Source organism: Mauremys reevesii, linkage group 24 (assembly GCF_016161935.1).
Source record: "Mauremys reevesii isolate NIE-2019 linkage group 24, ASM1616193v1, whole genome shotgun sequence".
In the NCBI taxonomy this organism is placed as follows: domain Eukaryota; kingdom Metazoa; phylum Chordata; order Testudines; family Geoemydidae; genus Mauremys; species Mauremys reevesii.
In genome coordinates, this window is record NC_052646.1 from 7,734,062 (window position 1) to 7,751,481 (window position 17,420).

General features: G+C 54.4%; 1 protein-coding gene across 2 annotated transcripts in view; it reads left to right on the forward strand.

Moving 5' to 3' along the window:
- The window catches only part of RORC (RAR related orphan receptor C), a 69,304-nt gene extending 52,668 nt beyond the window's left edge, over nucleotides 1-16,636 (forward strand). For both annotated transcript variants that reach the window (XM_039513235.1, XM_039513236.1), the window contains 9 exons: nucleotides 84-225; nucleotides 2,753-3,286; nucleotides 4,305-4,426; nucleotides 6,415-6,547; nucleotides 7,373-7,480; nucleotides 8,762-8,872; nucleotides 10,399-10,508; nucleotides 11,624-12,650; nucleotides 13,096-16,636. In XM_039513235.1, coding sequence (XP_039369169.1) covers nucleotides 84-225; nucleotides 2,753-3,286; nucleotides 4,305-4,426; nucleotides 6,415-6,547; nucleotides 7,373-7,480; nucleotides 8,762-8,872; nucleotides 10,399-10,508; nucleotides 11,624-11,785 — 1,422 coding nt within the window. In that variant the 3' untranslated portion in view covers nucleotides 11,786-12,650; nucleotides 13,096-16,636. The remainder of the gene's footprint in view (nucleotides 1-83; nucleotides 226-2,752; nucleotides 3,287-4,304; nucleotides 4,427-6,414; nucleotides 6,548-7,372; nucleotides 7,481-8,761; nucleotides 8,873-10,398; nucleotides 10,509-11,623; nucleotides 12,651-13,095) is intronic.
- Nucleotides 16,637-17,420: the final 784 nt, after the last annotated feature.

The following is a 17,420-nucleotide window of genomic DNA, read 5'->3' on the forward strand; positions in this document are numbered from 1 at the left end:
CCCCTAGTTGGCTTCACACACAAGCCGCTGAGCCGCCGTGGTCAGTTTGTGTGTGTCTCTCTCTCCCCAACCCGTTGTTTCAGGGGTTTTTCCGCAGAAGCCAGCAGGGCAACGTGACGTACTCCTGCACCCGCCAGCAGAACTGCCAGATCGACCGGACCAGCCGCAACCGCTGCCAGCACTGCCGGCTGCAGAAATGCCTCAGCCTGGGGATGTCCCGAGATGGTAAGATGTTTGAAACAGCTGCCAGGCCCCACCCCAGAAGTGGCTGCATTTCAGTGCTGAGTGAAGGATCCCTGTTTAAACAGCTGCCAGGCCGCACCCCAGAAGTGGCTGCATTTCAGTGCTGAGTGAAGGATCTCTTAAAACAGCTGCTGCCTCCCACCCCAGAGGTCCCTGCATTTGACTCATTTCTTCTGCCCTGAAGTTAAAAATACCTGGCTCTGGCTGTAAAAATATGGAGATTTCTTTTGCTTCTGCCCTTTAGTCCATCTAAGCCAGTCTCTCATCTCTGACAGTGGCTGGTACCAGCTGCTTTTTGGGTTTTTCAACAAAAAACTGTTTTTGGGGAGGGGGGGTGTTAAATGTGGTTTTCAGTAAAAAAAAAACAAACAAAAAACCCCAATTTTTTGTTGAAAGTAAAACATTTTAACCAAAAATGTTCAGTTTTTGGTTTAAAAAACTTTAAAATGTCATTGGGAAAGATTTTTTTTCTGTAGAAATGTTTCTCTTTGACCACAAGCCATTTATCACCAAAAATCCATGAGGCTGGACAAACGGCAGCCGGCTTCTGTCACAATCCCAAATCCTCCAGTTTGAGGCTCAGTGGGTGAGAGTTTAAGCTGCAGCCCCTCCAGGTGCTGGTGAGAACCTGCAGCCCAGGTGCCCACCCTCTTCCTTCTGTGCTGCTCTAAGGGTTGAAAGCTCCTCCCAGTGTAACTTGGAGCAGCCTCGCTGGCCTCTATGTCTGTGCTATTATCCCTATTGTGCAGATGGGGAAACTGAGGCACAGAGCGACCCAGCTTGTAGCAAAGCAGGGAATTGAACCTAGGTTTTATGAGTCAGAGATTAGCACCCGAATCAGTGGGCCAAACTCTCTCTAAGTTATAGCAGCTTCTGCAGAGTTACCTGTGGCTTGTGGCACAGGGCAACTTAGCCATTAGCTGCATGTGCTCTGGCCCCGCCCCCAGCATGCCCCCTACGTGGGGGCGGGGTCTGTGGAAGGCAGCCAATGGCAGCCCAGCGCAGCGCCGGAGCCAGCAGAATCCCCCCTCAGCCCTTTGCAGGCTGCAAAGGCCTCTGAACGCCAGCAGAGCGGCGCACAGGAGCCGGGACAAGAGCAGGGGAACCGCCCTCCTTTCCAGCCCAGAGAGGGGTCGAACCTTCATTCTCTTCCGCCCGCTGGGCATAAAAAGGTTCGACGCCAGACTTCTCAGCAGAGGAGGAGTCCTCGGGCTGGGGATTATTAAAGGTGCTAAAAAAGCTACAAGCGGAGGCCGAAGAAAGTGAAAGAGAAGTGCAGATAGCGAGAGTTCGGGCTGGTTAGGTAGCACCGTCAGCGCACAGCCCGGAGCCAGGCAGCGGGGGAGGCAGGGGGGTTAAACCAACCAGGAGGAGAGTGAAAGTCACACAAACACACACACCCCACCGACCCAATCCAAGGAGGATGGAAAAAGTAGCTCAAGCCTTTAGCTGGGTGTCTCTCGGTGGTGAGTATGTAGGTCGCCCGAGAGAGCCAAAGAGCCCGACCACGTGGCACATGCGATCAGCCTCCCGCTGCGACCGCGGTTCCTCTCTGCAGCTGGGTAGATGAGGCTCCTGCTCAGGCACGCGACCACATACAGACCCACACGACCACACGCAGAGGACACACCGTTGTCCCCGCTCCCAAGTGAGTGCGCCCAGATCCTGAGATAGCCGCCCCCCGCCCTAGATCCTGGGCGCTTCCCTAGCGCGAGGGATCTCAGGCTGGGAGTCGTTCCCCCTGCTTTTCCCAGATTGCTGGAGGGGAGGGAGCAGCCGCCAAGCTGGGAGCTTCTGGGGGCAGAAAGTCTGCGAATCGCCGCTCTGGGGCCTTTCATCCCCAAGGATCCCAAAGCATTTTATACCCCCGGTGATCGGCCACCTCTGAAATGCAGCCACCTCTGGGGTGGGCCGTGGGAGCTGTTCAAGCAGCCGCAGAGCAGTGTTGTCCTAGGGTGAGAAGTGAAAGGGATTGGAGCCGCAGGGCAGAGTGTAAATGAGCCGAATTGCAGCCCTGCTCCAGGGAAAACGCCCAGGGCTCGCTAGAGATCCAGGTTGCATTCTGTCCGCTTGGGGTGCTTTGCTGCTGGAGGGGAGTGATGGGGGTTCGTTACTGACTTGTTGGGGGGAAAGCACCCCTGTTAGGTAGTCACCCCCCTGCTGCACCACCGCTGGTGTCCCCCCATCCCATCCAAGTGCTGCCCGGGCCCCTTGCTTAACAGAACAAACTCGGTGGGTCTTGATAGGCACAAGGAGCCAGACTCCACCGCTGTCAATGAGAGCAGCTCCTCTGCCCTTTCCGTCCCTGGCAGCTCGCTGCAGGCTCCTTATGGGACCCGCTGCCCCGTTATGGCTCCCGGATTTCCCAGGAGATGGAGGCTGCTGCTCAGGATCTCCGGGGAAGCGGCTGGGAGGGAGGGAGCCCAGGGCCCCTCCCAATGGCTCCGGCCGTGAACACAGGGTCGGTCTCAGCCCCGACTCGACTCCTCCCTGCCCTTTCGTTCTCCAGCCGTCAAGTTCGGCCGCATGTCCAAGAAGCAGCGCGACAGCCTCCACGCCGAGGTGCAGAAGCAGCTGCAGCAGCAGCAACAGCAGCAGCAGCAAGGCGGCGAAGCGGTGGCCCCGGCCTACTCCCTGGGCCTGGCTAACGGGCAACTCAAGCTGGCCTCCTCCCCAGACCTGCTGGAGTCCTCAGGCTGCTCCACGGCCCTCCTGAACGGACAGGCGCGGCTGAGCCAGTCTCCGGACGAGACGGCGGCTCTGGCCTACCCCAATGGACTGGCCAAGGGCCACAGCCGGCTGAGCGACAACTTGCGCGGCCCCTTTGCCAGGGACTACAGCCCCGAGCGGATCAAGATGGAGAGCAGGGCCAGCGTCTTCTACGCCCGGGAGATGCCGGCGTCGCCGGACCTCTCCCGGCTGGACATCGGCGGGGGCAAGCGGGGCCAGGCCGGGGGCGACGTTGGGGAGACCGTCGACTTCTACACGAGTCCCAACTTCACCAGCATCCTGGAGTCGCCCAATTCCTCGGTGACGGAGATCGGTGAGTCTCCTGGGGCAGGAACGCCCGGCGGGGCAGCCTCGGCCTTCCAGGGATCCCCACTCCGGCCGTATTACTGGGGGGCGGGGGTGGGGTTCACCATCCACACGGGGATTACGGGTCTTCTCCAGCTGTCAGCAGCAAGCTCAGTCTCTTAGCTTCAGCTGCTCTTCGTTCTCTTGGCCTTGGATTCGATCCCTGGTGACAACTCAGATGATGGTTCTTACACTCATCTCCCATCGTTCCATAGAATCAGAGAATCTCAGGGTTGGAAGGGACCTCAGGAGGTATCTAGTCCAACCCCCTGCTCAAAGCAGGACCAATCCCCAACTAAATCATCCCAGCCAGGGCTTTGTCAAGCCTGGCCTTAAAAACCTCTAAGGAATAGGGTGACCAGGCAGCAAGTGTAAAAAATCAGGATGGGGTGGAGGGTAATAGGTGCCTATGTAAGAAAAAACTCCAAAAATCGGGACTGTCCCTATAAAATTGGGACATCTGGTCACCCTGCTAAGGAAGGAGATTCCACCACCTCCCTAGGGAACCCATCCCAGTGCTTCACCACCCTCCTACTGAAAAAGTTTTTCCTAATATCCAACCTAAACCTCCCCCACTGCAACTTGAGACCATTACTCCTTGTTCTGTCATCTTCTACCACTGAGAACAGTCTAGATCCATCCTCTTTGGAACCCCCTTTCAGTCCATGGGATGTCCATGGGAACATCCTGCACCATATCAGAGGATAACAGCCTACTGCAGCTACCAGCTAGTGAAGTTACTCCCCCACTGACACAGGAGAGGCCCATGTTTTTAACACTGCAGATTCAAACTCTGCTAAGTGCTGGGCTGGGGGGAGGGGGCAGATCGTTACACACAGGGGCCTGCATGCCAAGGTTGGCAGTGCAGAGCGATAGACTCAGGAAACCACAGAAAAAACTGAAGGGAGAATCAGGGCTGTGGCCCAGGGACAGGCCCAGCCATTCCCCGCGCTCCCCCTCTGAGCCTTGCCGCCTGCTGTCCGCAGAGCACCTGACCCAGAATGTCCTCAAGTCCTACCGGGAGACCTGCCAGCTGCGCCTGGAAGATCTGCAGCTCCTGAGGCTGGAGACGTTCTCGTGGGATGAAGTCAGGAGCTACCAGAAGAAGGTGAGATGGGGGGTGGAGGACGGGGCTGGGAGCTGGTGGAGTCTCCTGCCAAGGGTAAGTGCAGTGACTTCTATGCTCGACTGACGCCCGGCACGGGATAAGCTGGTAGCCAGATAACCTGGGAACCCAGCCTGCCGGGGTATGATGCTAGGATAAACACCTCCCTTCCAGCTCGCTAAGGGATCAGTGGGGAATGTAGGCAGAGCAGCAGGAAGGCTTCCCAACCACAAGATCCATTACGTGGCCCGGTTAAGGCTGGGCCGGCGACTGGGCAGGAGGCAGCGACTCTAAGGGTTTGGCCGAGAGAAACGACTGACGTTCTGCTCTTGGCTCTGATTGACTCTCTGGCCTTTGGGCAAGTCCCTTATGGCCCAACTTGTTCCAAACTGAATCAGTTTTTCCAGGAGCAGAATCAGACTGTCCACCTGGAAATAGCCCAGGGGGATTTAAACAGAGAAGGGAGGGATGGTTCTTTTACAGATGTTCTAGACCAGCCTGCAGGATTTTCTAGCAAGGATATTAAATTCTATAAGGTTGGCTTAAAAATTCTCTCCAGAGGATGATCTCCTCTGTTCAGGTCTATGGAACCTTACTAAATTTTGGAGGACTTTTCCATAGGGGCTGCCTATAAATTGTCTTCCTAAATGACACCAGTTCCTCTGCTGGTGTTTCCTCTTGTACTGCGGTGGAAGAGCCTATAGCAAAGAGTTCTTAGCTGGCACGAAGCCCGAGCAAGTTTGCGGTCAGGGCCGGCTCAGCGCTGGCTGCAAGAGGGGACTCGGCTGAGTGACCCAGCGCACGGTGTCTCTGACCTTTCGTGGCACTTTGGGGTTTAACATCTGCCGCGTAGGGCCGATGCTCCCCTTTATTGTTTATCGAGACTTCATTCAGCGCGCAGGGTTTTGTGTGAGTCACTGTTTGCTCGGCTGGGTTCAGCTGAGGACTTCACAATAAAATCAAGGGATGGGACAGAGGGAAGAAAATGAGTTTGTTTGATTCAGCAGCTAATTAAGATCCATTAACTAAATGGGAACCTCTGTCTGGTTCGCTAAATGCTTCATCAGCTTTCCAGACGCGGCCAAGTCGTTTCGGAGCAATTCATAATGGCCCTGGCATAGGAACATTGGGATCAATACAGACTCCAGCTTTGGGCCCGGTGGGGAGAGGAAAGGAAAATGGCTAATGAATGAGCAACCGCTGGGCTTCTGTCCTCTGCGGAGGAGACTAAAGGGTTAACTGCCCTGGCAGGACTCCTGGGGTCACAGGTGCAAAGTGCAGTAAACGGGGCTGGTTGAAAATATTCCGTTGTAAATGGTTTGGGGCAGAAACTTGCGGTTTCGACTCAGTGACATTTTGCGCGGAAAATGCCCCCTTCTCACGGGAAATTTCAGTTTTTCATCAAAAAAACAAATGCCCCCAAAATGGAAAATTTCGGTTGAGAAATGGCCCCCGCGGCGACTCATGCTTCTGTTCTCCTCTCTGGTCTGGGCTCTCCGGCCAGACTTCATCCCCCACATTCCACCAGGGCCAGGGACACCCATAATGGACCGCCTCCCCTCGCCAAGAGGGGAGACCATGGTGCATCATGGGAGATGTAGTCTAACCAGGGAGCCTGGCCTATTGAGGAGAACAGGTGTCTGAGACACCCAGACTACAACTCCCATGAGGCACAGCGGCTGTATTACCAAATTGAAATATTTCATTTCTTTGATTGTTCGCTAACAAGTGGGCTTATGGGGCGCTTGCTCCACATGGGGTGGGGCACATGGGGTGGCCGCACCAGGCATGGCACACGGTTATGTGGCAGCCATGCCCTGTGGCATGGGGCATGTGGGGTTTTGGGGCAGCCACACCAGGCATGGTGGGTGGGGTAAGGAACAGCTGTGCTCTACGGGGCGTGGAGGAGCCAAGTGTCATGGGACACGGCCCATGGGCCGAGGGGCCGCCAGCCGTACAGCATGGTGCAGCCGTGGCCTTCTCTCTTCCAGTCCATGGAGGAGATGTGGGAACGCTGTGCCTGCCGCATCACGGAAGCCATCCAGTACGTGGTGGAGTTTGCCAAGCGGATGGGCGGCTTCATGGAGCTGTGCCAAAACGACCAGATCGTGCTTCTGAAAGCAGGTACGCGTCTGGAACTGCTGCAGCCAGGCCCCCGGCAGGGATGCTCCCTTCCCCCAGCTGGGACAATAAAGAGGCCATCCCTTGAGCTCTCCGTGAGAACAGCCTCCCTGGGAAGCAGACCCCACAGGCTCTGTATTCGGAGGCACAGCGCCCGGCCCGCAGGGGCTGTTTGCACCTGGATTTGTGCTCTGACATTCGGCCCCATGTCCTGCTGCAAGACCCCGTCGTGCAACCGGGGCTGCCTGCCGGGCTCCAAACCACGAGCGTCCTTGGGTGGGAGCCACGGGCTTGGCCCATGTCCTGCACGGACATTGTCTCCGATTGCACCTCCAGGGTGGACCAGACCCTGCGAATCTCCCAGCCGCTCTGAACGGGACAGCGTGACTCAGGCCACGTCTGCGCTGCAGTCGGGGGAGATGGGGTGACTGCATCCCTGCGCCAGCTTTAATCTAGCTAGCAGGGCTAAACATCAGCAAAGCCGCAGCAGCGTGCGAGGTGTCCCTGGGTATGTGCTTGCATTGCCAGCCCCGGCCCATGCCGCCACGTCATGTCACTGCTATTTTCAGCCATGCTAGTGTGGGTAAAGCTAGCTCAGCCATGCCCATCCGGGCAGCGGGCACCTGTTTGATAGCAGTGTAGACGTAACCTCAAAGGCTGTGACACTCGGCCCTTACCCCCTAAACGGGTGGGAGATACCGTGCCTGGGGCTAGCTTACTTCCCTGGACCTCCCTGCTCTCATGCATAAAGGCAGAGGTGTTGGGACCTCCGCTAAGTCTGTTTACATTTGCAACTTCTTCACTCCCCCCCTGGCTTTGTTTTTGCAGGCGCCATGGAAGTGGTTCTGGTGCGAATGTGCCGTGCCTTTAATTCGGAGAACAGGACAGTCTTCTTCGAGGGCAAATATGCAGGCCCAGAGCTCTTCAAATCGCTTGGTATGATTTCCGCGGTATTACGGTAAAGCCCAGAGGCCCCACTTTTTTCCAAACACAGAGTAAGAGACGGTCTCTGCCCCAGAGAGCTCCCAGACTAATGCGACACAGTCATCTTCCTTTTACAGATGGGGAAACTGAGGCCCAGAGAGGCAGACCAAGATGGCACTTGCTCCCATTTAGGTAGTGAAATGAAGCAGCCAGGTTTTCAGCAGTGCCCGGCTCCTCCCTTTGTTCCCAAGCTGGGTTGCTGAGCGTATTTGAAAACGCCTTGCCCAGGGTGTCAGCAGCCGAGCCAGGACTCGAACCCGCATCCTCTGAGTTCCCGTCCGGTGCCTTAACCACAAGGCCGCCCTCGATCTCTTGCTCTTGGGACCCCCCCCCTCTCTTTATTACCCCAGCTGTTGGGAAGCCTCCTCTCCATTGTAAAGGGGTTTTCACTGTTCTGCTTCTCTTCGAACCCTAGGTGAGAAATTTCTCTCAAGGAAACGAGGCTGCACTAAGGCGTAACCGCAATTCAAATGCGGCAGGCTGTGCCCAGCGCCCCACCAGTACATGAGTCTGCTTGGCAAACACAGGTGTCTCTCTGCCAGCAGCCAACATTAATATCTCTGCAGAGATAATCTCGGGACGGGGGGGTGATGGGCCCTTCCCAGCCAGAGCAGCCAGCGCTGCCTGCTAGGCCCCGAAGAAGACGCCTGCATTGGGTCACATCCAGTATGATGCTCTGCTGTGTTCGATCCGGAGCGGTGGCTTTGATTTTTGCCCGGCCGATATCCGAGGGGCTGGTTGGCAACAAGCTGTGGAGCCCGTTCCCTTTCTAGGTCCCTGGTTCAAATCTAGCTCGTGGCGCTACGGCCCAACCAATGGCCACTTAGGCTCCTTGGGCCAGTGGACATCAGTTACTGTGTGTCTGGGCAGCGTCTAGTGAAATTGGGTCTGACTGGGCTGAAGCTCTGGGAATATTAATATCTTCGGTGGCCTCTGACCAGTTCCCGGTGGCCAGGCGTTCACAGCGCAGCAAACCCCCGTTGTTGCCAATCTCAGAAGAGAAGCAGAGGATTATATGAGCCCTGGAGACTGGACTTCCCTCCCAGCCCCAGCGGGTGGAGGAGGCTTGTCCTGTGATCCCCGGGGGGACAATGCATCCTCGCGATGCCTGTAGACCCTGTGGGAGGCTGGTTAGAGAGGAAGGCTAATCCCAGCTCTGGGTGGTGCTGGAGAGGGGGCGGGGCCGCCCGGGAGGAAGCCGCAGGCGACTGATGGCTCTGCTCCGTTTCCCAGGGTGCAACGAGCTGATCGGCTCCATCTTCGACTTCGCTCACAGCCTGTGCTCGCTGCACTTCTCCGAGAACGAGATTGCCCTCTTCACCGCCCTGGTGCTCATCAACTCAAGTGAGTGTCCGCTGCGTCTGCTGGCCATCAGTCCTAGGGCCGCAGCCCCCATCGTGGTGCGGGGGGGATACCTGATGTTAATTGTCAAACAGCCACATAAGTAGAGCTGGTCAGAAAATGGTGGGGGAGGGGGTCCCTGGGAAATGTTGACTTTTTGACCCCTCCCCCATTCCACCCCCCCGGAAATATTTCACTTCATAATGGCACCGAGTAGGGATGTAAAGAGCGGTTTTAAAAGTTCACCGGTTAAACGATTAAAATTATATCGTTTAACCAGTTAACCATTAACCGAGGTAGCTCCGGTGGGCCTGCCACGGTGGGGGCTGGAGCTGGGGCTCACTCTGGCTCTGGGGTCCCACCAGCCCCGCTAGTATGGTGTGGCCAGGGCTGGGGTCCTGCTGGCGTGGCCAGGGCTGGGGTCTCTCCTGCCAGTGCAGGGCTGCTTGGGTTAACAGCTAAGGTTGGTTAACCTTTTACATCCCTAGCGCTGAGGTGCCTCCTGGGATTTGTAGTTCAAGTGCCTTATGCTCCCATTCTCCTCTATGGGCCATGCTCTCTGGCTGGACTACAGCTCCCATGATGCACCATGCTCTCATTTGGTGAAGGGAAGCATCATGGGAAATGTAGTCCTCCCAGAGAACCCGGTCCATAGAGGAGACAAGGCGGATCAAGCACCGAAACCACCACTCCCATGAGGAACCGCGGCACCCCTGTAAATTGAATTATTTCAGTTTTTGGCCAAAAAATGTTTGGTTTTCGAGCAGTTTGACCGATGAAATATCACAATTTCAATGACAAAATTCCTGCAATCAAAACCCCCATTTTCCATCAAAAAATGATGGAACGTTTTCAACCAGCCCCTGCCCCCAAACCTTTTCCTTCCTGGTACCAGTGTCCTCTGCTCTCCTGCCAGCACAGGTGGGCAAGCGTCTGGGTTTCACCCTGAGGTGCCCATTTCCAAGTCAGCGCCGAGAGTGCCACCCCCCTCCTCCCCCATCTGGTCATGCGAATAGAACCAGAGGGAGACTGATGGGGCTTTAGAGTGACCCCTTCTCAGCCTGCTGCATCCTGCAGGCCATGCAACCCCGAGCCACCGTCCTCAGGCACCAGGGCTCAGATCCTGAAAGGGAGCTAGGCAGGGTTATTGTGGAGGGTGAGATGTCACTCCAGTCCCATTAGGAGGCTACTGACTAGCATGTGGCCAGGACCCCAGGGCTGAAACTGCAGAAAAGTTCGGCGGGAATCTCTGTTGCCACTGTGGGGTGTTTGTGGCTGGCCAGACGCTGTTGCAGTCCTCAGCTCATGGATAACCCCAGCCTGGTCTGACCGCAGGGGGCTGAGATCCATCCATCCTGCCCCTTAAACTGTCATGCAGCAGAACTCCGGGCTCTAGGGAGGCAATGTTCTCCCTCTGTCGTTCAGGTAGCATTGGCCCATGAAGAGTGGTGGGCGTGGGCCGAGAGAGACCCCGCCCCCCGGTCGGGCATGGGAAATGCTCATCGGTGCCTTCTCCTGTCTCGGTGCAGATCGGCCATGGCTGCAGGAGAGGAGCAAGGTGGAGAGGCTACAGAATAACCTGGAACTGGCCTTTAAACACATGTTACGGAAAACCCACCGGGAAGGCATCCTGGCCAAGGTAGGTGCACGGTCCCACGGCCTTACCTGCCTCCTCTGTCGCAAGCCACACGCCCTGCGGCGCAGGGCACCTCTCGAATGCTGCTGGTGGTGGGAAGCCCAGGAGCAAGGACTTGAGGGCCTGCTTCTGGGTCCCTGTACTGTGCTAGTGGGCCCCCAGCGCTCCCATGCTGGAAGGAGCCAGAGTGGGAGGGAGGCTTGGGCTGCTGGACCTGTAGCTAGTTACACGTGTCCAATGTGGATCGGGGGCTGGGTGGCTGAGGGGAGAGATCTGCGCTGAGCAGACAATACGCTCAGGTTGGACATTAGGGACTCTCACTAGAGGATTCTGGGTAATTATGCAAATGTTCGGTAGAGGTGGAGGGTTCCAAAAATGGGCTCATGCTCACAGACCGGCAGCAGAGCACATGCGCACAAGCACGCACATGCACACTCTGTCACACACACGGGAGCACATGCACACACTCTTGCACGTGTGCACATGCCTGCACACACACACATGCGCGCGCACACACTGTCACACACACACACTTCCACATGCACACACAGAGTCTTGCACACACACACGTGCTCTCAGTCTGTCACACCCACACTCGCACACTCAAATGCACACTTGCACCATGCACACATTCACACACACACTTTCACATGCACGCACATGCGCTCACACTGCCATACACATACTCTTGCACACTCACATGCACATATGCACACACACTTTCACATGCACGCACGCACATGCACACGCACACAGTTGCACGCACACACATGCGCTCACACTGCCACACACATACACTGTCACACACTCACATGCAATGTGCACCATGCACGCACACACACTTTCACAGATGCATGCACACACTCTCGCATGCACATGCACACGCACCCCCAGACATGTTCTGCAACATCACAAGAGCTCACAGAAGCCCCAGGCGTTGCCAGGCCAGTTACTGCCTTGATCAAGCTGAGACCTTCTGAACTCGTTTCACCCACCGAGCGGCTTTGGGTCCCCGAGGCCCCATTGCCAACGGACTGCTGTGTTGGTCTGCGAGTGCTCAGCAGAGGGGCGGGGGCCTGGAGATCCGTGTTTATGCCGCGTGCCTCTCTCCTCTGTAGCTGCCGCCCAAAGGGAAGCTGCGCAGTCTGTGTTACCAGCATGTGGAGAAGCTGCGGTCCTTCCGGCAGATGTACCCCATCATCGTCCACGCTGTGTTCCCCCCGCTCTACAAAGAGCTCTTCAGCTCCGAGTGCGAGCTCCAGGGAGCGGCGGCAGAATGATCCCCGTGGGAGGCCGGTGCCCAGAGACCGACTCCCATCTCGCGCCGGTCTGTCGCCCCTCCACCACCCCGGGATGGGAGGTGGCAGGGGATGGGGAGGGTTAGACCAAATTAGAACCTGCTCCCTCCCATCCCCTCCCAAACAGCACAGCAGAGGGGTGCGGTGCAGGAGGGGGTGTGGCCAAGTGATCAGAGCAGACAGCTGGGAGCCAGGACTCCTGGGTTCCATGCCCGCCTCTGCCACCAACCTGAGCAAGTCACTGCCCCTTTCTCTGGGCCTTGTTCCTCTCCCTTTAATGCAGGGGGGAGGGAGACCCCCTCCCACACACTCAATGGAGGTGGTGGGGTGATGCTTAAACAGCCTCGTGAAGCTCTTTGAGAGTCTCAGCTGGCAGGTGCTACCGAGGCACAAAGTATTACTGGGGAGACGCCCTGAGCCGAGACCCCAGAGGGGCTGAGATCAAGGAGCTCGCTAGCTTTTGCTGTAACATATTCAGGGCCAAGGAAAATACACTGCCCACCATATTACTCCAGTGACTAGAATCTAGCGACCGGCCCGGGTAGTTCAAATACCTCATTGTTTATTTTTATTTTTATTTGTTTTGGTCTCCTTACAGATTTGTGGCAGGAGAATTTTTAACCAAGCTGTTTTAAGATAATAATTGTACATAACATAGAGATCTATTTTTAAACGTTTGCCTTTACATCTCTCCTGCAGCACCAGGGGACCAGCCCCCACCCGCCCAAGCTCTTGTATTTCTTATTAATGTCCAGCAATTGACCAGAAATTGCAGCTTGGTAGAAAGTTTGCTGCGCACTCTGCTGCCCCCTGCTGGAAAGAATCCCCATCCCCATAAAATTCTCAGGTTTCAGAGTAGCAGCCGTGTTAGTCTGTATCAAAGACTAACAAATTTATTGTAGCATGAGCTTTCGTGAGCTAAAGCTCACTTCTTCGGATGCATAGAATGGAACACACAGACAGGGGATATTTATACATACAGAGAACATGAAAAGGTGGAAGTATGCATACCAACAGGCAGAGTCTAATCAATTGGAGATGAGCTATCGTTAGCAGGAGGAAAAAAAACTTTTTGAAGTGATAATTAAGATGGCCCATAGAAGGTGTGAGGAGAACTTAACATAGGGAAATAGAATCAATTGGTGTAATGACCCAACCATTCCCAGTCTTTATTTAGACCACAGTTAATGGTATCTAGTTTGCATATTAATTCAAGTTCAGCAGTCTCTCTTTGGAGTCTGTTTACCTTCAAGTCTGTCACTGAGTGGTTAGGAAGGTTGAAGTGTTCTCAGGGTTTCAAACCCAACGATATGTTTTTACTCATAGTAAAATATATATAGAGAGAGATAGATACTGTATAAAGTTAATATAATAAAAGGCTGGTTTTTAATGTTAAGGCTATTTTTGGAAAGCAACAGATTCTAATTTTGTTTAAGTAGGGGGCTTTTACTGAGCAGGAGCTGATGGTTGTTTACAAGGAGAGTGATTTTCAAAATCGCCTTTTTCTAAAAGAGCTTTTGCAACCCAATAAAACGATTGCTGGGGGGTTGTACCGCTGGGATTCGGAAGCACAGACACCACGACGGGAGGCCGTCCATGGACCTCAGCCGGCTCTGGATCAAGCCAGTAGATCATGCAGGGACATGCCTAACCTCAAGGCCGCGGTCGGTCCCGCTGATTTCACAGGCCATTGTCCCATAGACGCTGCGTGACATTGCCGTGAGGGGACGGCACTGCTGAGGGTTTGCAGAATCAAGCCCCACATTCCTTGTCTAGGCTCTTCCATTGCGCACGAGCACCGTGGAGCAAACCCCAAAGAAGGGGGGTGTTTGGCCCCCACCCGCTGATGCTCACCCCACTCACATGTGCCTCTGACGACGGGACACGACCCCCGGGGGCTGCAACGTAGAGTCCAGCAGCCGACGCGTTTCACTGAGAGGCTGCAGTGAGGTCAGGGCCGGTCTACGCTGCAAGGATGGGGGGTGGTTGCAGATTTAACCTTGCTAGCTCGGGTACCCATAGCAGCCAAGGCAGAGCAGCGTGAGCAGTGACCCACAGTTCTGCACGGGCTTGTACAGCCTGTGCTGCCGTGGCGTCATTGCCCCGGTACCGCAGCCAGCTAGAGCCGTCAGGGCAGACCCACCCAAAGGGTCTGAGTTCCAGATGCCCAGCTGTGGCTAGGGGGGTGAAGGGCATCCCTGGGGAGAGGCATCAGCACAGACCAGTGTACTGCCCTCCGTTTAGTCTCTGCATACCTGCCTCTACCTTCGTGTCCGGTTTGCCGCCTCAACCTCTGTCCTGCCCATGCGAATCCTTCGCTGTTCGAAGCACTTTGCCCATCTAGCAGAGAAGCAGGAAAGCTAAAGACGGGGAAAGATTTGCTGGGTCCCATCTTCATCTGCTGCATCGGCGTTCATGCCAGGCCTCTCTCTGTCCCTCCCGAGTGAGCCTGGCAGCTCAGCAGCCTGTGTTCTGTAGCTCAGGCAATGCAGGGACTGGCTTTTAGATCCAGAGATGCTACGTTCACCCGCCCGCCTCCAATAATCCATCTGTGTGTCTCATGTAACAAGCCCCAGATCTTTGTCCAGCCGAGATCTAAGCAGCCCAAGCAATATTTCTCCTCCCACAGCCCAACCGTTCTGTCCTCGGCTTTTTCTCCGCCTTTTCGCCTTCCTTTCATCTCATCTCCTGACTCCTGGACATCGTCTGGCTCTTTCCATTTACCCAGCCGGCGTTTGCTGCTGTTTCAGCTGATGCGGTCCCATCTTGCATGAAAATCCAGGGGCGAGGACACCGCGAGAGCTGGCAAGGGAGCAGAATTCTTTGCCGGTCTCCAGTCCCAAAGCAGTCGGCTTAATGAGCCGTCTCCTCTCAACTTGCACTTTTAAGATTATTCAGCGAGAGCTTTACAAAAAGGAAGGTTGCACTTCGTTTGTCACCAGAGTCTAAGAAAGGCCTAATTAACGATGAGAAACATGCCTGGACTCCGGGCTGGTTGTCTTGCTGGGTGGGTGCTGGACTCGGAATTCATGGAGGAGCTGCTGATGCTCGCGAGCATTCGGTAATGGGCAAACGAGAGCCGCCTGGAAAATGCCAGTTATTTATTGTAGGAAATTTGTGGCTGTGGCGGGGAATCATTCCCCCCCCCCCCCAAATCCTGAAGTTTCTGATCAAAATGTTTCCGTTTTCTATAGAAAAACCAGCCCCCGCCCCAACTTAGAACCAAACCCACGGAGATGTTCTTGTTAAAAATGATCAGCAACACGAAAAGGGCAAATTTTGACTTTTAAGACAAAAACACTTGAATTTTTTGACCAAAAAATCGTGGTCAAAAGCCATTTTTTGAAATTAAAAACATTGGCCTGGTTCTAAGTGAAGCCGGCTCCAGTATTACCGTCTAACAGGGCCTTTTTGCCACGAGCGTTTGGTTTTGAATCGACGCTCGGATTTATTTGATCATTTCAGCATTTCAGCGCGTACAGCCTAGAAGACACAGCCCCGTCCGCTGTCAGGGGAAGTCTTCTGCAGTGGCTAGAACTCAGAACTGAGGAGCGCTGGGTTCAAATCCTGCCTCTACCACATTCACAGGCATTGCACACCTGCTGGGGTGGAGCCTGCCTGTCTGCCGTTGCTGGGTGGCCTCTCCACAGCAAAGCAGGGGTGGGTTGGCCGGTTGGTTCCCTGTTGCTGCTGGCAGGTTCTTTGGTGCTGGATTGGGCCCGAGGTGTAGCCATGCTGCAGAAGGTTCTGAGCATCCGTTGAAGTCAATGGAAGGGGAAAGGGCTCCACCGTCCCTGAAAATCAGGCTGGGACACAGGTCTATGCACACAGACACACACAGGGAATATTTACAAGTGCCCAAGGGCCTGATTTTTAAAGGTGTGTGGGTGCCTAACTCCCTTTGAAACCAACAGGTGTTAGGTGCCTAAATACCTTTAAAAATCAGGTTCTCAGTGACTTAGGAGCTAAGTCCCATTTTCAAAAGGGACTTGGGTACTTAGGCCCAGCACTTCAAAGAGAGCTGGGCGCCTAAACACCATTGGGGAACTGGGCAAACATCCTCCTGTCCCGCTGGTGTGAATCAGGAGTCAGTTCTGTTGACGTCCCTGGAGGAACCCCTATGCAAAACTGGGGCAAGCGAGATCAGAATCTGGGTCATTAATGGCAGTTCACCCCAGATTTGTAACAAACACCCAACTCCCTAAGCACTTTTGAACCTTGCACTGTCTGGATTTCAGAGGAATTAAATTGATCGACCCTCAAAACCATCTGCCTCTTTAAGAGCATCACTCCAGACAGTCCTGTTTCCAGCACAGTAAAAGACAATCAGACCCTCTCTGGCCTTAGGTCCTTTCTGAACATCTTCTGGCTTGATCCATAGCCGACTCTTAACCCAGCAAAACCCAGGGTGTCTGCTTCACCGAGCCGCTAACCGCTTTGCATTCATGTCTCGTTTATCATTGCTTTTTGGTTGCATTCTTTTAGTGTAAAAAACCCAATAATAATCCAAGACATCTAACCCGCACTATTGTCATTTTGTAAAATTGTTTTAAATATTTAAATATGTCGTCATGCCAGGTTTGTAAATATTTGAAAGTTGTAATTTTTTTTTAATAGAGCGATCATTCTTTAAAAAAAAAAAAAAAGAGGTTTTAGATTTTGTTTAATTTAATTCAACTGATGGTGCATTTTATTTTGTCTGTTTGTTTGTCGCCCAGGGTTATATGTTTACTTGCAAAGGTTTAAAAAAAAATATTATTCAGAATGCACATTGTAATGAAAACGTTATTGAAAAGTGTCCAGTTTTCTCTGCTATTTTCAATAAACTAGGTTGCCAAGAAATGGAGCCCGGCTGCTTATTTATGGCTCTGCGGATATTCATAGGGTTGCAAACTCTTGTGGTTTTATCGCGAGTCTAGGGCTGTTTTGTTATTTACTAATTTTCACCGTCCTCTGGGGCATGGAGCTTGGTTTTCCTGCTGGGCGTATCTCTCCAAGCCAGTTCCCTGCCACCGCCAGGGCCTTGGGCATGGCCCGGACGGCTCTTTGCTCCCTTCCTGGTCTCTGCCTGTGCCGCACAATGCTTTAGTGTAACTAGAATTTTGGGGCTTATATGGGGCTGTTTGAAGGGACATTTATTGGCCTGTGATACACGAGGGGCCAGGCTAATGGTCCTGTCTGGCCTTAAACTCTTATGAAATCTCCGAGAACCTAGGAGTCCCGGTCACAGATCAGAGCCCCACTGTGCTAGGTGCTGTACAGATGTGGCCATGATCACCAAAGTGTTTTAGTAAAGCCCCAGCTTCTAGAGTCATGGGATGACGGGAGAGTTCATTTTTTAACAAAGCTGCTCGCCCTTGTGTGTGGGCAGAGGAAGGCTTGAAGTAGAGCGGTGGGGTGGTTTGCCCTTTAGGCTGGGGGGGGGAGCTGGGCTAAGCCAGCCTCATCCCAGAATGAGCCGCACCTGAGGGGAATCAGGGACTTGCCCATAAAGAGCCCAAGCTAAAGCCCTGATGCAGGGCAGCTGGGGACGGAGCCGGGCGGCGAGTTAGGGCAGGAAAGGCAGCTGAGAGCAGTGACAGGGGGCCTGGGACTGGAGAGACCCTGACTAAACGGG